General features: G+C 42.0%; 1 protein-coding gene across 1 annotated transcript in view; it reads right to left on the bottom strand.

Moving 5' to 3' along the window:
- Nucleotides 1–20,095, bottom strand: part of OBI1 (ORC ubiquitin ligase 1) — a 30,350-nt gene extending 10,255 nt beyond the window's left edge. The window contains exons 1-5 of the mRNA XM_032798373.2: nucleotides 19,979–20,095; nucleotides 9,509–9,644; nucleotides 8,403–8,494; nucleotides 5,988–6,236; nucleotides 4,007–4,095 (exon numbers count right to left, since the gene is read on the bottom strand). Coding sequence (XP_032654264.1) covers nucleotides 4,007–4,095; nucleotides 5,988–6,236; nucleotides 8,403–8,494; nucleotides 9,509–9,644; nucleotides 19,979–20,050 — 638 coding nt within the window. The 5' untranslated portion in view covers nucleotides 20,051–20,095. The remainder of the gene's footprint in view (nucleotides 1–4,006; nucleotides 4,096–5,987; nucleotides 6,237–8,402; nucleotides 8,495–9,508; nucleotides 9,645–19,978) is intronic.
- Between the last annotated feature and the right edge of the window lie 2,274 nt (nucleotides 20,096–22,369).

Genomic DNA, 22,369 nt, shown 5'->3' with positions numbered 1-22,369 from the left:
CAAGTTTCCCAGACAGTCTTCTGGAAGGACAGAGCCCTGATGGGATCCATCCAGAAAGTGATTCCCAAGTGGATCCCCTCCTCCTCCAGGTTGCTTAGCCTGGAGAAGACCACTAGGATCAAGGACAGGCCAAGAAAAAATAGCCATCAAGCATGTGGCTTTATGAAATCTGAAGCAAGAGTAGTTGCACAGATGTTGGAATCTTGCCTCAGTGAGGAACATTTGCGGTAGAGCCTATCATTCATTGCTTTCTATTAACAGACACTGATGGTTCACAGCAGGAAGTCTGGAAGAGCAGTGTTCAAACTCTAGTCCATCTAACTTGGAACAGAAATAGGTGCTTATAAATTTTACACACTGAACTTGACCAAAAATCAACATATTGACATAACATTGGAAAGTATCCCCTTTCATCTTCTGCAGGCAACCATATAACATATACACACACCTCTTCCCATATGATCAATCTCCAACACAAAAGAGAAGTGTCAGTCTTCTTTAGGCCATGAAGGATGGCTGAGCCCTATTTGTTGCGTGAAGTGGCATTGTTTATTTCTGAGTTGTAGAAGTAGGATTTGAACAGAACCCAGAAAGAAGCGGGATTCCAAGAACCACCTGGACTTCATTTGAAGAAGAACCTCCTTTTTGGCCTAAGAGGGTTGGAGAGGCCAAACAACTGTGTTCAAAGTTAACAAAAAATTAAGTAACAAAGTCAGTTCGCATCCAAGGATGGCAAATATTACAAGGCAAGAAGGATGAGGTTTGAGGCATCCCACAAAACTGACCATAAGGTTTGCAAGTCCTGACTCAGCTGCTGAAGATTAAAACTTTTGCACCTAGAGTGCTGAAATTTTCCTCAGAATTTTCTCCCACAACACGGAAGCTCAGGAGATAATTATACTGGACCTATCTGTTCTCAGTGCTGTTGAAGAAGGGTGTCTTTTCTGGAAGCGGACAGCAGTTGGTCTCAGAGTACTGCCCCAAGAGCACTCTTGCTGTAAAAGTCTGAGAGATGGGAGTACAGTTTTGAAACCACAGAAAGGATATGTTCTCTACTGTATACTGTGCATACTGCAACCTGTCATATTTCCTTTTACTAGGGGCTTTCCATTCATTCACACAAGGCCACTTGGTTCTCCAGCAACTGAACTAGGAAAATAGTGTTTCCTTTTCCAACTTTTTATTTTTTTTGGGGGGTGGGGCGGGGGGAGAAGGCTGCAGTGGTAGAGAATCTATTGCAATAAGGGACAATCTTGCCATATTTGAAGACAAATTCCTATCAGTTTTGAAAAAAAAAAAAAAAATAAGTCCACTGCTGACACGAGTTTCTATCTTTACTCAAGTTAGCCGGAGCAAAGATCATTTTGAAGTTCTTAGTGAAATCTGTTCAGAGAAGTTGGAATGCTAATTCAAATAACAGAGAACAAATTTTGATTTTTCTACAGGACAAATCAAGACACTTCCTGGCACATTACAGATGTAATTTCATGATTGCTCTGTGGGAAACCAACCCAATTCACCTTAGAAAGACTCAAAGCAGTTTTGTTTTTGTTTTTAATATTTAAAATATTTCCCCAGGTTTTTGTTTATATATATTTAGAAAATAGTGAACAAAATTTGTTTTAGAGTTAAACAAAAAATAGTATTTTTATGCAAAATTCAGGGCTTACAATGCCCAAAATTTAAAAAAAAATAAATGCCAAGATAAACCATGAGATTAAAATGGATGGAGAAAAAAAAAATCAGCATTAATACCACTATATTCTGGATGTTACCGAAAGCTCCTCAGACTGGAATTTTAACTGGCAGGAGAAGGAATTACATATTCAGGGCTGAGGATACCTAATAAGCCGATATAGAGCTGGTTAAAACAAATCTGAATCTAACTAATCATAAAACACAGAATACTCTGAGTACATAGGCCAGCTCCATCTCTCACTTTGGGTAAAAAGGAAATATCATCAAGATGAATTTCTACCAAGAATACTTTTAGATCCTTGGGGCTTAGCCAGTGGATCTACCAGTTGACTCTTTTTAAGGCCATTAATAAGATTCCTCAGCAGGGCTTGTGAGTTGCCAAAAAGGAAGTTAATAATATCACTACAAGAAATGCTTTATATTACCCAAAAGAGGCAGGTTGTGTTTTCCCATAAAATTATAAGCACAAAGTCATTACAATAAATGGATCTTTCCAAAAAAGATCTTCAATGCAGCTGCCATCAATATTTCAACGTGCTTAAGTTTTCAGCAAAGGAGAGGACTTGCGGGACAATATTTAGATAAACTCTCACTAGTGAGAGATAGATAAAGTGACTTTGGGATAATGCAACTATGAGGACTGACAAATCTTTTTGTAGGTAAATTAACGATAAGGGTATTAACTGCATAAACTAATCATTCAAGTTCCATGCTCTGCTTCCGTCAGCTCACTAAAAAGTGTGATTTAAAGAGAAACAACAGTAATACTACTAGATTAGGAATAGATTCAAGCAGATGTTTAGTTTAGATTGGAATGAGACACCATTAAAGACAACAATAGCTGGCTTCCCACATTCCTTACTGTTTTCTGAGGATTCTGCATACAAAATTTATGTACACATCAAGTAATTGTTCAGATAAATCACTGTACTGAATACAAAAACAAAGAAAAGAACCCCTAACGTTGCATTGTGAGGTCCAGTGTTTCAATTATTTCTCCAGGATTTGCTCAGAAAGCCATAGTTTTAATTGCAACTGTCAAGTATCAGAGGGGTAGCCGTGTTAGTCTGGATCTGTAAAAGCAGCAAAGAGTCCTGTGGCATCTTATAGACTAACAGACGTATTGGAGCATGAGCTTTCATGGGTGAATACCCACTTCGTCTGATGCACTCCAACAAAGTGGGTATTCACCCACGAAAGCTCATGCTCCAATACGTCTGTTAGTCTTTTTGCTGCTTTTAATTGCAACTAACTACCAACCCTGCAAACTCATCTTGAAATCTTCGGGCATAAGGAGGGGAATGGCAGAAAGAGGGACCCCCTCTCCCTAAAAATAAAAACCCACCACACAAACTAAGTTCTGTGTCCCAAACATTATCGGATTTTTGGCCAAGATTCACTTTTGTGCATGCAGAAGTTTCATTCTCGGGCTTTAGCGACATATAGGCTTTGTGCTGGCTCTCCACTACAGGAGGATTTCATCCTGGTGAATAATTTAGTTGATGTGTGAGCCAGAATGGGAACCAGCTCACTCTCCTGTAACATCACAAAGCCAGGAAGAAAAGAAAAAAAAAGGGTTGGGCCTGATTCTTAGTTACCCCGAATGTGAAATCAGGAATAGCTTCACTGTAGTCAATGGAGTTACACTGGTGTCAAACCTGTGAGAATCTGACTTACAGAATCAAAGAAATCAGAACTGGAAGAAATGCTTCCTGCAGTGCGTCCGTGATGAACATGGGACAGACACCTCAGCAGAGAAGCGCAGTCAGCATGACAGTCTCTGCCTTTTGATGTCATTGTCCTCAAAGTTTTAATCGTTTGAAACGGTAAATTTACAGTGGAACTCAGTGACAAGTTGCTACTTAAGAGGTCTAATCCTGCACAGTTTACTCGCATAGAAAACTTTCATTGACTTCTAGAGTTTTGACTGAACAAGGAGCTCAGGCAAACACTATAAAAACCATGAGAAACTATCTGTTGCTGCAGGTCACTTGGTAATAATCCCTCCCTCACCCAAAGAGAGTCTGATACCAGCTTGAAAGAGAAGTGAAATTTCTTGAAAAGGAAAGCTGAAACTGAGTCCTAAGGTACTGCCCAGGTAATGCAATGGTGATAGTACAGAGACTGTACATCACATGTATTTGCTAAGCTTGAAGTGGACTCCCAGGTCTGTGCACAGGAAAACGCCAAATTCATATTCAAGACACATACACAACACTAAATACATCACTGTAATTTTAAGCTAAGGCTCCACAATAGTTAAAAATGGTCTATGAATAAAATAGTCGCTTTTAAAATGTTTACATACTTTTGAGGTGATCTACTATCAACTTCAGCCTTCAGTCGCAAATTCTCCCTCACAAGGCCACCATTTTCCAGTCTCAGTTTCTTATTTGCCTTAAAAAAAAAAGGGGGGGGGGCGGTTTAAAAATAATTAAGTATAAAGTAAAACAGAACTGGCTTATAGTAATTTATAAGACAAGCTGTTTGCGCTTTTTAAAGAGATAGCATTAGAAAACTGCAGCTAGGAAACAGCCCTCAGACTGAGACACCACTTAAAAATTACCCTGGGAAATGGTTCGCAAAACTGAATAGAGAACAGACATTTTTTATTTATATCCCCAAAATACACTGCAAGGCTCCTATCTAGGGAAATAAACAGAGCTATGTTCGTTAGTAGAGAGAGTCATTAAGGGGATGTACTAATGGCAATTCTGTGTTTTTTTTCACATGACTAAATACTTTAAGTACATTAACATTACAATGTGCAGGTATCAGCAAAACTAATGTTGAACAGCTTTTCTTCCCTCCAAACTAGAGTAAGATTACTCTGATTCTAAAAAAATAAAAGCTTAGTTATCCTATGGACGTAAATCCTTTATGACAAACTACTTGCTGTCTTCCTTCAGCACAGCTGCCGTGATGTTAAGTTTAAGCCTCCTGATTTACTGGCTCGCTCACTCTTTGAATTGAGGTCAATTTCTTCTTCTCAGTTCAGTGGACAGTCTTGTTAACAAGATACTTCATGTCAAGGGAAGTTTTCCTGCTGCAATGTTTTTAGAGCAACTACATGTTCTCCCCCCCCACCCCCCCAAGTTTCCAACTAATGTAAAGGCCTAAAAACAGGGAGGAGAAACTCCTTGCACTTTGAAAACTGCTCAATCTTAATAAATTGGAAAGAACGCTGAGGACCCAGCAGACTTACGACTCAACCTTAAATCAGGGGTTCCCAAACTTGTTTTGTGGCTTGTTCAGTGTAAGCCCCTGGCAGGCCACAAGACGTTTTGTTTACCTTTGTGTCTACAGGTATGGTCGCTCGCAGGTCCCACCGGCCGTGGTTTGCAGTCCCCAGCCAATAGGAGCTGCAGGAAGTGGTGTGGACCAAGCTACCGCTTTCCGCAGCTCCTATTGGCCAGGAACAGCGAACTGCAGCCACTGGGATCTGCATGCGGCTGTACCTCCAGACGCTCAGGAAAACAAAGTGTCTCACGGCCCACCAGGGGCTTACCCTGAACAAACCAAGTTTGGGAACCCCTTCCTTAAATGGAGGTATTTACACAGTTTATATAAATCCTAAAATTGTGACTTAAAGCCTCAATAAATAAAATTAATTAAAAAAAAAAAAAGTTTGTTGATCAAAGCCCTCCTTCCTCCCTGTTCTTTGTGTTATGCACCAGACCTCTGAATAATCTGCTTTTTTGTTTGCTTTCAATGTTAATACTAAGCAATTATACCATCTAAATACTGCAAAGACTCCAAAAGCCAAATTCTGCTGTTACACCAGTACAAAACCTGGACAGTTCCATTGCTGTTCATGGAATTGTTCTGAGTTTGCATCAGTGTAACTGAAAGCAGATGTGTCTCTTTTTCAGGTGGGAGCCGCAGTTGGCCAAACCTGCCGACACAGCAGGTAAACAAACTGGCCCAGCCCGCCAGGGTGTTTACCCTTACGAACCGTGTGGCAGAGGTTGCTCACCTCTGGTTTAAGGCAATTGGGTTCCTTCTGGAAAAACAGATATATTCTATAATGTATTTCAAGCTGGAAGACTCTGGTTCTCAATACTGAAAACAAGTGCTAGTATAATCCAATTATTGAGCCATGGGATGACAGACAAATTGAAAGTCACATGTGAGAATGACTAGAACAAGCAAAAGCATCAACAGTCACAATTTTCTCCCTCTTCCTTTTGGAGCTATGAAGTACTCAAAGGGTCAAACTGACCCTCATCCCATTTGAACAACATGAACAATTACACTGCTATGTGATTAGAGAAGCAGACATTTGTTACCTCCTTTAACTTTTCCACATCATCTTTCACTTTCTCATATAGATCATTAGCAGCTTTAAGTTTTTTGGTCCATTCTTCTACAGTTTCTGGGCCAGGTCGGCTTGCCTCATCTGTTGACCGATGACTTTCTTCATGCGTATTACACAGACCCAAGGCCCCAGGATCCAGAACCGTTTTCAGCTGTGCTTCCAAGCCAAGGTTTTTACCTCTTAGCTCTTCCACTTCTTTCTGCAAGGATTCTATTTCATCCTGAAAGTGTTACAAACCCAGGAAGCACAAGAATGCAAACAAACCAGACAAAAGATATAAAAATTAACAGCAATTACCTTGGGACTTAATTCTTTAAGTGCTTTATGTATAGAGATCCTCTGGACAGTAGGATGGGTGCCCTGCCTGCAAGGAATTCATTACAGAACTTTTCAAAGTGCACCGATGGATTGACCTCTGGGCAGGTTTTGGAAGGCTGCATTCTGGAGCGTAGTTTAGGATTTCAGCTATGGGCAGAGGAATTCCCTCTGACTATATATAGCAAGTGCATAAGACTATATGTGGACTGGACACTTTTCACTACTATGGATAACGCTTTGCTGTGTACATTTTAGGAGGCTGGCTTCTACACAGTGTGCTCACATGGACAGTCTGCTGCCTCATTTGCTGCTGTTAAAGAATGAGAAATGGGAAGAGATCTTACAAAAGAAAGACCAAAGGTATGGAAAAAGGTCTTGAGCTGCATGTTTGGAGACAAGAATGTAGGGGAAAAAAAAAAAAATGTAGACTTCCATAAGCTGCCAAAACCAAACACTTGGAGGGGTGGGGGAAAGAAGAGGGTTATGGGAAACCCTATTTGTGCCTAATCCCTTGGCAGTAACTGTTCATGTGTTCTCTATACTAAAGCCATGAAAGCATGTGTGTGGTCAAAACTGCTGTGGAAAGTAAGACTACAGGAGGATACACACTTATAAAAACTTAGGTCTTGCCTGGATTCATAAATGAAAAAAAAAAAAATCTTCTGCATTGGATCCTCCATGTTTTAGAGAGACAAACTATTCATTGAGTTTTGGAGATTTATTACCTTCAATTCTCAACTGTAGTGACATTTGGGGTGATCTGACAGGCATATTAGGGATCTCTTGGCAAGAGGCCTCCTCGGACCTAACTTTTAGGCCTGACCCAGGTCCAAGTCAACCCGACCCGAGAAGATTACGTCATCTTCTGACCAAACTTGCCTCTGACTCTTCCCCCCCAAAACCTGAGTAGATGCCTCTGCTTCCTGCCTGGGGTAAGTGCACAACAGCTGCATACCTTACCCCTACTGGCTGCCAGCCCCTGCTGGGCTGGGGAGCAAGATGCACTGCAACTCTTTAGCATGCAGCCACCCCTGCACTGAACCCAGGGGTGAGAGAAGGAGAGCTGACAGGACGCAAGAGGGTCCAGCTGATTTCCCACTGACCTGGACCCAATGCTTGTAGTCAAGGGCCATCAGGTTGCAGGGTTTCACTGCTCAGAGCTCCCCTGGCAGGGTGTTTCCGAAGACCTTGGGAGCAGTTGAAGCACATCTGTTTCTGCCCCCTCTTATTCCCTCACTAGGACAACATCACAGGTCTCAGGGAAGAGTTTAGAACTTGGAGCATTTATTTCTACACTGCTCCTACCAGGCTCACAAAATCTGAAGAGAAGGCAGCAGGCAACCATATGAACAGAGGTGGGCAGAGAAAGCATGGACCCAGGCATACCTGCCGACTCTCCCCTGTTCACAGGAGATCTTTTACGCAGAAGGGGAGCAGAAAGATCTGCTGAGTGTTTTGTCATTTTAGAAGAACTTTGTATATTTAAAAAAAAAAATTAGTCCATGTCAAAAAATGCAAGTTGACAGTGTTTCTCCACGAAATGATTTTCTTTCATAGTCTAGAGGGATTTCTTTAGAAGAAGCCCACTTTCTCGCGCTTCTTGGCACAGACATGCTTGTTTGGGTGCAGCAGCAGGAAGAGACAAGTTAACCATAATGCATTAAAAATACTGTAGGTCACATGAAGGTGTGTGCGTGTGTGTGTGGGGAAGGGACTAAAGTCTGCGGGCAGGATTTTTAAGTGCTTGGCCTCGGCCTAAACCCTGCTCTCACTAAGTTAATAATAAAGCTCCTATTGACTTCAGTGGGAGCAGGGTAAGCTCCGATGCAAAGTTCTTCTGAAACTCTCACCTTGAAATCTGGATTAGGAGATGAATCCACACAAATTCAAATTATGTCCTAATCTTAAATCCACACAAACTCAAATTAAGATTAGGAGATAAATTTAAGTTTTAGTGTGTATTCAAAATGAAACTTTTCTTAAAAGGAAGTGTAGAAATTAAAGAGAAGAGTTGTACGTAACAAGATAAGGTTAAAAGCTGCTCATCGGAAGTTATCTTTGCTGTTACCTCATATTCTTTGTGGAGCAGTTCAAGTCTGGTTTTACGAAGATGTTTTCTGACTGTAGGACTAAATATGGGCTCACTTTCACTTGTTCCTCCTACAGCAATGCAAGATAAACAGTATTATTACTGGTTTCAGAGTAGCAGCCATGTTAGTCTGTAAACGCAAAAAGAACAGGAGTACTTGTGGCACCTTAGAGACTAACAAATTTATTTGAGCATAAGCTTTCGTGGGCTACAGCCCACTTCTTCGGATGCATAGAATGGAACATATACTGAGGAGATATATACACACACATACAGAGAGCATGAAAAGGGGGGAGTTGTCCTACCAACCCTGAGAGGCCAATTAAGTAAGAGAAAGCTTATGCTCAAATAAATTTGTTAGTCTCTAAGGTGCCACTAGTATTATTACTGGGTTTGTTTTTCAATCCAAAATTAGTAAAAAATACACCATTTTTCTCCACGTGAATTTAGATTCCTATTTTTGTTTTAAAGAAAACTGTACCGCTAGATTCCACTGGGGAAGGGGAAATCAAACCTACAATTACCTAGAAAGATGGCTCATTTTGAGAGAGGGTTAGTAATCAAGCCTACTTTATTTATTAAGTACACTTGTTAAATATTTAAACATGTAGAGATGGGTCTCAACAAAAAACCCAGATGAGAACGTTATCAGACTCTGGGAAGTGCAGGTTCTTCCTTCAAATTTTGCAACTCACACTCAACTTCAGGAGAATTTTTCAGAAAAAAAAAGTGTCTAGTCAGCCTCTATATGGAACTAGTTGGCATTCCTGCTAGGTGCTCTCTCCTTGGGTTAGGGGGTTGCAATACATAGGCAGGATGTATAACGGCTCTGTCCGCATGCAACAATTACACTCTCTGGCCAACACTTTCAAAGACAGTTATTGAAGCCCACTGAAGCACATTGAAGAGTCAGAGCACCCGTTCAGTCATTGTGTTTTAAAACGTGTTGGCTCATATCTATAAATGATTATGCCAAATGTGTCTAAGAAACAGTAGGGAAAACATTAGGGCATGTTTTCACCACGGAAGAGTCTCATCTGTGAGCAAATATTGGAACATTATTTCAGTGGCTAACAGGCCCTTACCTATAATCTCCTTGCAGGGATTGTCAGGGGTGATAGGGATCCTGCAAGCCGGACACTGACTATTGTTCTTCAACCACACATCAATACAAATGGAGCAGAACACGTGGTTGTTGACACAGATGACCGGATGGCGGACCTTTTTCAAAAAAAAAAAGAAAAAAAAAAGAAAAGAAGATTGTAAAATATTTTAAAGCTACTTTAAGTTTATTTGGTTTTAGTCTATTATATATTACTACTGTCATTCAGGAGATATTTGGATTTAACAGTAAAAATGGATCAAAGGGCATATTTCATGTATATCGTATGGTATCTTTCATTCAAAGTGACTCCCAAAGAACTTCATAAACTAATATACAGATAGCCCCACTGAAATGCAGCCACGTCTAGGTCAAGGATCACTTAGAGACAAGCAACAAAGGATTCACACACAGAGAGAATAGGAAAGGTTTTTGGCACAAGTCAAACCCGTGTTCTTGCAAGAATTGTGACTGAAGTATCTAGGATTAAGGTCTCACCTGCACAGTCTGTTTGAAGGATGAGGATCTAAATCTACCCATCTGGGATTTCAACTAGTAGGTCCAGGGATCACTAACCCATTAATCTTTCTAAAGGTGCGATACTGATGTGCAATACACTACAAAATAGCACAGGGTGGCTAACAGAAAGCTTATGTAACATGAACATTTACCTAAAAATTTTCACTTAAATTCTTGGATCACAAATGCATTGAGTTCAACAAGATGTTTATGTTTTCCCTTCCATAGCAACAAAGTACCAGGTTTACTGTAATAAGTGTTTAGAAAATATTACTAAAAACATTTCATGCTCTCTCTCTGATTAATTTAAATTCTGTTTGGAAATCATCAGGCATCAGGATTCAAAACTAACTATGCAAGAAAGATTCTGCACTTCACTACGATATTTACCTTGTTACAGAAAGTGAGGCTATATTTCAGAAAATTAATTCGTGCTCTTAAATCTCTTAAACCCAGCTCTGATTCCTATGCTTCTAAGACGACTCAACTCATGTAACAGTAAAAACACACACACACACACACACACACACAAAAACAAAACAAAATCAAATCACTATCTCCACCCAAAATATCTACTTTGGAAATAGACAAAGAACACTAGACATTGCTTTAGGTACTAAAATGCCTCAGGTAGGAAACAATTAAAACCAAAGTTCAAACAAAACAAGAAACATGGTACCTTTTAAAATAAAACTGTTGTTAATTTTTAAGATTTTTTCCTTGGCTGCATTAAGAAGGAAGTCGTAACACAGATGGAAATGGGGGAAGAGGGAGAATGAAAAGAAAAGAAAAGAGAAAATAAAGAGGATAGCCGGTAATTTATTTGAAAGCCAGATTGGATGTGTTTTGTAGTAATCATACCTACAAACTCAATCCTACACAAACTGAAAATAATGCACATAGATGGAATAGAATCAAGCCCCAATACTGTCAGTCCATCCATCAATTCACCTCTCATATCCCTGTTGTATTACAGGATTAATATTGTTTTAAGAACTCCCAAAATGACACTCTTGAAAACCTAATGACCTGTCTATGAACAAAGTGGAATCCAAATAATCAAATTATTTTAATTCACACCTTTAAAATGTAGACACTGATTTCAGATTAAGAGGGTCTTTTGCCATTTAATCTAATTTATTCTCATTATTCAATTAAATTATTTCAAGCTGAATTATATGATTGACGTATCCATACACAAACTTACACCAAAGAAGTGTTAAACCGATTTATTCCATTGTTTGCAGTGTTGTCGGTCCCAGGATATTAGAGAGGCAAGATGGGTGAAGTAATATTTTTCATTGGACCAATTTATTAGCCCAGGCCTGAAGAAGAGCTCTGTGAAGCTTGAGAGCCTGCCTCTTTCACCAAAAGAAGTTGGTCCAATAAAAGATATCGCCTAACCCGCCTTGTGTCTTAAAACTAATTTAGTTATTTTGGTTCCAGATTGTGTTTAAACTAGCCCTATGAATCCTTGGTTACAATAAAAGTTCTAAAATCATGAATCTTAAAGTACTCTGATTGCTTAGTACATCTCTTTACAAACAGTCTTACCTTATTTTCCCCACACATCAGCCAGAAGAGTAGCTTCTTTTTTTGCTTTCATAGGACTGGCAAAGACTGCAAGAGGACATCATCTTCAGCGCCCTGCACTGAGGCTGGACCAAATAAGCCTAGACCAACCCTTACAGGAGTTTGTCCAACCTGTTCTTAAAAACCTCCCATAATGGGGATTCCCCAACCAGGAAGCCTATTCCAGATCTTAACTACCCTTACAGTTAGAAAGTTTTTCCTAATATCCAACCTAAAATTTTCTTTCCTGAATATTAAGCCCATTACTTCTTGTCCTATCTCCACTGGTCAAGGAGAACAATTGATCAGTCTTTATAAAAACTCTTAACACATTTGAAGATTTAACAGGTTCCCCCCTCAATCTTCTTTTCTCAAGACTAAATATGCCCAGTTGGGGTTTTTTTTTTTTTTTAAACTTTCTTCAAAGGTCAGATGTTCTAATCTAAGCCATTTTTGTTGCTCTCCTCTGGACTCTCTCTCTAATTTATCCACATCTCTCCAAAAGTGGGGTGCCCAAAACTGGACACAGTACTCCAGCTGAGGCTTCACCAGTGCCAAGTAAAGTGGGACAATTACCTCCTGTGTCTTCAATACAAAACTCTTGTTAATACACCTCTATTCCTTCTCATCAGAAGTAGCCTTAGAATGGTTGCACAGCTATCAAAGACTGAAAACTAAAAACAGTAGAGCACAATAATAAAAAAAATTATACATGCGCGCACACACACACACACAAAATAGCAAGATTCATTTCAAGACCTCAAGATACCAAAAACCTGAAGAGTCAACATTCACATCACAATATCTTAAGCAAAACATCAAGTTACATTTTAGTACCGTCTAGGGCATTGTGCTCCTGATTTAACTCTGCTTTCATTTCAGGTTTTTTTTTTAGAAGTACTTTGATATCTAAACAAAGTGATATGTGCAACAATAAAAACTCTATTACAATCTCAAGATCTGTTATCCAAAAACATTTTTTGTATAACAGTATTTGGCATTGCTAAAATGTATAATTCAAATACAACTTCTGGCTTAAACCTCCTCATTGGGCAGAGGTCAAGTTCCTCAATCTGTTCAATGACTTTTTTTTTTTTTTTTTTAAATGTAGCATATCTGGGTAGGATTGAGAGAGAGAGAGAGGTGATCCTACTATGCCAGTGTTTCTCAAACTGGAGTCAGCGCCTGTATAGAGAAAGCCCCTTGCAGGCTGGACCAGTTTGTTTACCTGCCTCGTCCGCAGGTCTGGCCGATCGTGGCCAGTGGGAGCTGCAGTTTGCCACTTCAGGCCAATGGGGGCTGCTGGAACCGGCAGCCAGTAAGCCCCTCGGCCCACACTGCTTCCTGCAGCTCCCATTGGCCTGAAGCAGTGAATCGTGGCCAGTGGGAGCCGCAATCGGCTGGACCTGCGGACAGGGCAGGTAAACAAACCAGCCCAGCCCGCCCAGGGGCTTTCTCTACACAAGCGGCAAACCCAGTTTGAGAAACACTGTACTATTCTTTCATGCAAAATGTCTGTTAATTACCTTATTAAACAGGCTTTTTGCACAGCTAACTGGAAGTTTCTAATCCTGTGCACATTCATGTCACTTTGAAATCAGTGTAGCAATTCAGGCCCTAAAGTCTGAGTCACTGTTATGAATTTTGCAGGCAACAAGGCTGTTTAGAAGATACAGGACAGAGGGATCAGACAAAAAATTCCAGGTCTAACAGGCATGGTTTCTTCAGATAGCCTGAGGAAACTTAAGAGTTGCTGCAGCTTTTCACAAGAACAACTGGTGAGACAGGGGGAGGGGGCGGGGAAGAGATTTTTTCCCTGTCTTTGAATGAACAAAACATGAATAAAAAAACATTAAAATACATGATGTTGCCAGATGCAGTACTGAAAAACAGGGAACTTGATGGACTGTAATATTCTGATTAAAAGAAGTTATACACATAAAGGGAAGTCGACTATAAGCGATACAGGTTTGGGAAAAATATTGTAATCTTTAATGACAGGGTTTATCTCATAAGCAATCCTATTAGGGAGAAAAAGGGGTTGCAATCATACTGATTTCTAAGCTTAGTGACAAAGTGAACAAGTAGGGCTAATGTCTGCACTCAGGCATGCTTAAACTACCAAGTCAGTGAAATATATCTGTGCTGGAAGAGGGAGCAAATAAAAGGAACTAAAACCAAAAATTGTGTTTATAAGGACACTTGATCACAGAGTGGAATAACCAGAAATGTAACTGTTTGATTAATAATGCACAGTGTCAACTCATTCATATAAAAGAGGCCCCATCATTATTGTTAAAACAAGAACAGAAATGGAAAAGTTACACAGCTGTTCTGCCATGATTTTGCATTATACAATGGACTGCTAAAACAAATTAAGACAGCAAAGAATATAGAGGCTCTTTGTATGACTATATGAACTTTAAACTGAATATTTTAGCAGCTAGCAGAACACTGATGTAGAAACTGCAACTTGAGCAAGCATAACTGCAAAGGTGGCTAAAGGATGCTCAGCAGGCAGAGGGGCCCATGGAAAGCAATTTGCAGAGGTAACTTGCTGACTGAAGCAATTTAGCTGGTGTTCACAGTATGTCCTAAGATGGTTGCAGCAACAGCTATGGCCTAACTTGTCTTACACAAGCTGGTGTGAGAAGATGTGCTGCACAAAGAGACTGGAAAATTCCAGTCCTAGCTGCAAGAACTCAAAAAGGTGATGACTATACAGGGAGAGAGGATACCTCTCATTTTGGATGCTGAAGATTCAAAACGTCCAGACGCCTGGATAAACATCTGATTGATTCACACCAGCATCTCCAAGAAGAGGAACCAAGCTGAAACACCCATCAGAAATGGGAGAAAATGGCCATCTCCTGCAGCACACTGCTTCCCGAAAGCTGAAGACACCTGGAAGGAAGACGACTGAGATCCTGGGCTGGCCACCTGGAAGTCCTCTGGTGACATCAAGTAACTATGCTGGATACATACCTTTACCTGTCTCTTTATTTTCCAGCAATTTGGGTTGCCCGCTAGTATGCAAGGAAGACTATGGTTTTGTCTGTCCTTTGCTTCACCTGCATTTGCAGCATTAGCTTCTGCTGTGAACAATAACTGAGCTGAAAGCTGCAGACGTTGGAGAAAAGATCTGGTGATAAGTGGCCCACAGATTTTCTCTTGGATTACGACCCAAATCAATTGACCACTTCCTGAAACTGGATATCTAATTAGTAGGAAGTGTACACGTTTGTGTATGTACTTTAAAGGTTGTCACCGAGTTATGGTGTGTATCCTTGTTTTGCAACAGGTTCCAATCAAGATTGTCCTACAGAAGCTTTGAAACTGAACAAGTTTGTTAACTGAGATTGCAGAACACTGCAGTACAAGCGTCTACCCTAGTTAATTGTTTAATACAGACATGAATACAGATCAAGTGTACAAGCCTTTTGAACAGCACTCAGTCTATACAGTCTGTCATAAATGTAGGAATATATGCTAGACCAGGGATCTCAAACACACAGCCTGTGGGGCTATTTCCTCCGGCCCGCCAAGCACCCCACACACCCCCCCAGCTTATCTCCAGGCCAGGGGTGGGCAAACTACAGCAGATGGCCCCCCTTGAGCCCTGCGCCACTCCCTGAAGCAGCTGGCATCACGTCCCTGCGGCCGGGGGGAGAGCAGAGGGCTCCATGTGCCCAGGCACCGCCTGCACCCCAGCAGCTTCCATTGGCCTGGAATGGGGAACCGTAGCCAATGGGAGCTTCGGGGGAGGAACCTGAAGGAGCGGCAAACAGCACATGGAGCCCTGCATCCCTCCTCTCCCAGGGGCTGCAGGAACATGGTTTCAGCTGCTTGTCGGGGCCACCCCAGAACCGCTCTTGGTACGGAGCCCTCCTGCACCCCACCCCCTAACTCCCTGCCCTGAATCCCCTGCTACATCCCACACCCCTTCTGCACCCCAACCCCTTGCCCTGAGCCCCCTGCTGCACCCTGTACCCCAACTCCCTGCCCTGAGCCCCCTGCCTGAACCCCAACCCTCTGCCACACCCCACACTCCATCCCGCACCCCAACTCCCTGCCCTGAGCCCCCTGCTGCACCCTGGACCCCTCACCCCTCCTGCACTGCACACCCCAACTCCCTGCCCTGAGCTCCGCCACACCCCTCCTGCACCCTCTGGGGTCAGGGAGGGAGTGGAGTTGGGGTGGGGACTTCGGGGAAGGGATCGGAATGGAGGCAGGGGAGGGGCCTCATGAAAGGGGTGGAGTGGGGGCAGGGCCTGGGGCAGTGAGGGGGAGGGGATGTCAGTGATGCCACTCTCGGGCCAATGAACTAGTCCTCATGTGGCCCTCGTGGTCATTTGAGTTTGAAACCCCTGTGCTAGACAGTTAGGAGGATTAGTCAGATTCTGGGGCTAATATAATTTGTGGGAAAGTAGGTTAGAATGGCTCTATGGTGGTCAACTATGGGGAAGGAGATCTTGGTGAAATGGCATGAACGCAACTGACCAAATTGCCTTGTGCTTTAGCTTTGGATTGTCCCCCCCAGCATTTCCCTCATGTTAGCAACACCAGAGTTGATAACCAGTTGGCACAAGTGATGCTCCAATCTGAGGAATTCAATCAAAAAATCTAAACAAAGTCATCGTTTCAAGCTAGTGATTGAGTACAAGTGTTATTTGCTATTGTGATTTGATCTTGAAAATGTGAATGGTTATATCCGCCAACTTTCTAGCTTTTGATGACTTAGTCACAGTCCAATACAATCTTTTGTTTTCTTATATCCCATACTATTAGTTGCTGTTAAGAATATTTAACAAAACTCTACAAAGCTAAATGCAACTCTTGAGTTCTTTTCTTTAGTTAAGCAATCAGAATTAAAAAGAACCCTAAGAAACATGTATGGCTAATCAGTTAAGCAGTTGCTTAATTAAGGTTTAACACTCTGCTTTCTTACAGCAACCATGTGTTTGAATATTTATTTATTTTACAAAAAGTTAGCTGAGTAGCAAATGTACCGAGGCCATTGGTCATATCTTCAGAAGTCCAGGGCAAACTTTTTATAGACTTCAATGAGTGCAGGACTGAGCCCAAGCAAGCTGTCAACCCTTCAGATAATAAAAATGGAAACCATGTTCCGGATGCCTTGCCAGTACAGAAGAAATAATGCACAGTATTCTTTAAGAAGGGTGGTTAAGAAAACAGGATGAAGTCTTCAAGAGCTGAAGTAGGGCAGCTGGCAATACATTCAAGAACCATCAATATACAGTATAACTGTAGCACCTCAGAGCCCTAGTCCAAAGACCCCATTGTACTAGGCACTGTACAAAGACAGAACAAAGAGACAGCCCATGACCCAGAGAGCTCACAGTTAAAATAAAAATAAAACAAAAAAAACCCCTTAAATATATCATAACATTCGGATTAAAACAATATTAAGGTTGTAATGTCAGGTATTCAAAACTTATGAAATTCCAGAATTAAAGTCACCTGTATAATTTTAATTCATTTCTTACCTCACCCACTGTGCATATATATGATTCAATCTTTAATTACTTGGTCACACACTATTTATTCCCCACAGGACTTCTGCCTCACTCAGTGCACAGAACGGATGGCGTTCAGTTAATGAGTAGCTATTCATTCAGTATTTCTTTTATTCCTTCACCACTGAACATGTGGCTCCATGTCTTATTTATCACATACCATCCAAACCCTGCACAATTTTCATGGGACAGCAAAAGGCACCTCTCTGACTCCAGGGTGACTCCCCTGCCAAATTTCAATCACATGCTCAAAAGCATACAGACAAGAACTTTTCAACAAGAAACAGCTGTAAGAATTTATACTACAGTAGAAAAAGAACATATTTTCCCCTTAAGTTTGTTCTTGGTTCTGAACATGTTTTGTTGAAAAGTTTTCCAAAAAAATTCAGCTAAGAGCCAACATTTAGTATGGAAAATTTCACCCAGAATGGCTAAAGTTTGGTAAAATTACAAACAATTGAACATCCTCAACCACAGGAGTTACTACCAGGTCCATTTATAATGTCAACACATTTATCTTGATGTAAGATGTACTGAACTCAACATATTGTGGAAAGATTCTAAAGCAAAAGGTTTTCACACCACAGTCCATGGACCACCAGTGGTCTGCGAGCTCCATTCAGGTGGTCCGCGGATAGTTCCCTCTAAGGGGAGCACCTGGGTGGCCGCACAGGAGAAAATGAAGGGTCATCCACCTAATTAGTGGAGCCGCACAGGCATGTCTCCACTAATTAGGTGCCTGGACCCTGGAGAAGACGTACATGTGAGGTGGTGGTCGGGGGGGGTGGGGGAAGAGTATAAGGGGTAGGTAGGAGGGGGCAGTGGGGTGAGAAGAGGAAGTGGGAGGAATTTGGGATATGCAGGGCTGTGGTGGCCAGAGAAAGAGGTGACTTTCCCCAGCTCCAGGGCCACAGCTGTCAGGGAGAGACAGCCTCAGTTCTGTAGCAGGTGAGAGACCCCCCACCCTCCTTCCCAGCCCCAGCTTGGGGGCTGCTGTGGTAGGGGAGAGAGGGCACATCTGTCACATGAGAAAGGTAAGACTATCGATATTAAAATATGAGTTGTGTGCTTTTATCTGTAGAATAACAAATTAAGTGTTTTTTTTTTTAATATAGCACTTTTATCCAAAGTGCTTTACAGTAGTTGGCTAACGGTACAAACAATATTTGGAAAGATAATTAAGTGGTCCTCTGAGACTCTCAACAATTTTCAAGTGGTCCATGGGGAAAAAAAAAAAAGTTTGAGAACCACTGTTCTAAAGAATAAAACACAGATTTTGGAGAAAAGCCATTCTGTACCACAGCCTACAAATTTGTTTATGGTTTCTTCCAGTTAATTGCAAGCAAGTATCCACAGAAACAGAAGCAAGACCATAAGACCAACAAGACCTTGTTGAGTCTCAGCAAAAAAGGCAAGAAATGAATAGCTAGCATAGATACTGAATGAACTACGCTCTTCTCCCTCCAGATCAGAATTGAGACACTTAACGAGTGTGAGCAATTGGAGTATGGCCATCCTCTATGCCAGGAGTGTCCAAACTTACTGACTCTCCTAGCTGTATACAATAATTTTCAGATATACCTGCACCAAGGTGTGTGTCTCACACACACACCCACACACCTCTCTTTAGACTCCCTTCCCTGCAGGGCAGAAGCACCTAGTTCCACATCTCACCACAGGGCAGAAGTTCGAAGCTCCCCCCATCCCTGGCTGCTAGGCAGAGAATGGGGAGGGGGTCTCCATGAGCCACACTTTAACTATAAAAGAGCTGCATGCGGCTCAAGAACACGGCTGCTCTATGCTGTACCTACTTTGTGTCAGACATCTCCTCCTCCTGGCAAAAACATTATCGTCATTTAGAAAAGGGGACCCCACACACACACTAACCAAGTGTCAGAATCCTGAGCAAAAAAACTATTTATTTCCTAGTGGTAGTCTCTCTTCATGAAGTCTTTTATTTATTTTGGGGTGGAGAAGTAATAGAAAAAGTGAATTTGGAAAGCAACCAGTCATGAAAATGAGTTCTTGAAGAAATATGCCAACTTTCAGCAGTAACCCTCCCCAATCTTGAGGGTCAAGGGAAGAGATTCTGGCCTAAGAGAACTTCAATTAGGAAAATGGAACATTTTTCAGCAGCATGGAGTAGAATTTGGCTCCATGTTGTTTGATCTACTCTGTTCCACATCCAGCACCTGAAAATGTTTGTTCCAGTTGTTCTTTAACATGTAGTTCCCAGCCTCAAAGAACACATTACTCGCCACTCTAAAGCGTCCTAATACCTCAACAGACACGCAAGAAAAAGCCTTTTTATCCACATTCAGGGGGACGGATAAACCGTGTCTGGGAGCCAGACACTCATCCAAAGGGCCATTTCCCCTCTCACTCTCTCTGTTAACTCGCAGCGCTGGAAAGATTTCTTTTAACAAGCGCAGCGCACGTTTGTCATAATCCGAAAGGTGGCAATAAAAATTGCTAGCAACAAAACGCCACTAGTCACGATGCCGGCTCGGCAAACACCACACAGCGTGGGTCGGTCCTCCCTCCCCGCCTTGCATTACCACCCATCCCCAACTTTTTCCTTCTGTCTCTCTCCGGCGCCACTTTAGGAGCTGGAGCCTGTTTAAAGGGACAACACTAAATCCAGACACATGCCGAACCCCTGATCATGGCTGCACTTGTTGCCAGGCTCCTTAGAGCAGCACCTCCACCCCGCCCACCCGCGGCGAACATCTCCCGCCCCAGCCCCCGAGCACATTTGGGGGAGGAGGTGCAAGCCGGCTCCCCCTACCCCCGCTCGCTTTGCCCAGCGGCAGCAGCTCCATTACCTTTCCCAGGCAAATGTGGCAGGTGATGGGCAGCGTCAGAGACAATGTCACATTCTGAACGTTCTGAGCCATTGTGGCGTTTCGAATCCCGCGAGCGGCGGAAGTTCCACAAACAGCGGCACCAGCTAGTAGCGGCAGCAAGAGAAACAGGCCCCCACGACCTAGCCCGGAGTACGGCAAGCCAGCGAGTCCAACCGCAGCGCAACACAGGAAACCGAAATCGCGCTTTTGAAACGTTCCCTTGGAGGAGAAGAGAGGCGAAACAGGGGGCTTGGGCCTCCTGGGTGTAGCGCGTACACAGCTGCATGTTGCTGCTGCTGTGCCGAAGGTTAACCTGCCCCGCCTGAACCTTTAAACAAGGACTGGTTTACTGGGCTATGAAACTGCAGGCTGTCCCCTCCTGTTAATATACCACCAGCATTCACTGTCTTCTAGGGAGGATTCGTTTCTCCTCTCTCTGTTGTTCCTTGTGGGATCTGCCTGTGCAGGAGTCTCTCAGCATCTTGCCCCCCTGGCCCAGGCTTATATAGAAAGCCAGAGCATTAGACACGCTCAGCGAGTCAGCAGTCTCGTTACAATCCCACAGAAGGGCAATGAGGTGGAGAGGCTACTACAGTCCCAAGTATAAATCGTATTCCTGGCTAGCTCTCAGGACTCTGCTGTGGTGGTATGGGGATTTATCTCTAAAATGTCTAGTCTCTAATATTCCTTGAGGGGAGTTGAAGAAGGAACCTCTGGAAAAAGTTAGTTACCTCACCTTTCCATAACTCTCAGAAGATGCAACAACTAAGATCAAGGAGAATGAAAATCATAGCCAATTAAATGGGGTTTAAAATGGTGTAGCAATGTAGTGTAGGACCTGTTTCACCCTATTATTTAATGTATTATCGTTATTACTATTATTAGTATAGTAGTATTATAAATAACTATTTTCTTTATTTTATTTTCATTATTAATATTAGTTGCCCAGAGGGTGCTCAACTCTGTACAAGGTACAAAAGAAGACATGATCTCTGTCCTAACGGGTTTACAGTCTAAGGATCTGATCTGATAAACATCGCCAAAAATAATCACTGGGATAATTTAGGGCTTGTGTACAAATAAAAATTTAATTTAGTTAAAGCAGTACAGCCTCTCTTCCACACCTATAATGTATACGCAGTTATGTTAGTATACAGGTGCTTTACACCAGTATAGTTATTGAAGTGAAGGTGCTTTATACTGGTATAGCTGTTCCCATATGGGAAAGGAAAATAAATTCTACTGGAATATGGCACCTTTATAATTTCATCCACACTGTAATTTGTACAGATATAGCTATTTTGAAAAAAAGATCACCCCGTGTCCGTAATTCAAATAGTTATACTGATAAAAAAATTGTGTGTAGAGCAGGCTTTAGAATAGTAAACTGTTATGCCTAATAATAAGTGTCTGCAGGACTAGACCTTAGAAAAATGAACAGAACCAGATCTTTGATACCCCTGCCAACCCCATTCGTGGTTGATTTGCAATGCTCAGTGTAAATCTCCTAGAAACCATTTTTAACTGGGAATTTTCCTGGCCAAAGGGAATCCCCAGGTGTCACAAAGTCAACACAGGTGGTTCTAAACCATCTATTTGTGGTCCCTGCTCTAATATACAAGGTGTGCTTTGAGGAGGGGCTGGCAATGTGGCTTGAGCTTCTTGTGATCTATGGCATCTGAAGGTATGTATGGGACTGTTAATGCTAGTATACTTCAAGGTGTAAATTAAGATGATATAATCCCCCCGCCAGCCTCTGGATCAGAGGAGCAGAAGGGTGATTTAGAGCCACATTCCTCCCCCGCCAGTTTCTACTCCAAGTGCAGCACAGCTGGATTCAAGGATGTGGCCAACAATCTCCAAACTACAGATTCCCTACCAGATAAAACTGTGGGAGCAACTCTGCAAAAGAGAGAGAAAACAGCCTACATCACAAAGTTCAGATCAAAATCTCAACTTTCCCCAGAAGCAGGGTTGCTTGGATTTAGGTTTTGGTTTAGGCCCATTACTGGAGGGATAGGCCCAAGCCATAAAATTCAGATCTAGATGTAAACTTTCCCCAGATTTTGACAAGTCTGGTTTTCTAGACTAGGCCTGTCTCTAATTATAACTAACTGAGGCAGGTTGCTGTCTTCTAAGCGAATACGCTGCTTCTGTCCCTGGAATGAACACCTAAGACCTGGAAGAAAATGAGAAAAGACTCTGATAATCATCACAGCACAGACTATATAAGCCTAAAATGATTCTTATAGTTAAACCAGCTTTAAATATAACAGCCTAAATAAGAGATCTATTAAATTACTGAATTTACCATGCACCAAACAAAATCACAGACTGGCAAAGAAACCCTTTTATGTATCTTCCTTTATT

The sequence above is a fragment of the Chelonoidis abingdonii genome, chromosome 1 (genome assembly GCF_003597395.2).
Source record: "Chelonoidis abingdonii isolate Lonesome George chromosome 1, CheloAbing_2.0, whole genome shotgun sequence".
NCBI lineage: Eukaryota > Metazoa > Chordata > Testudines > Testudinidae > Chelonoidis > Chelonoidis abingdonii.
The sequence above is the reverse complement of the archived record's forward strand: the minus strand, read 5'-3'. Positions and strand labels throughout refer to the sequence as shown.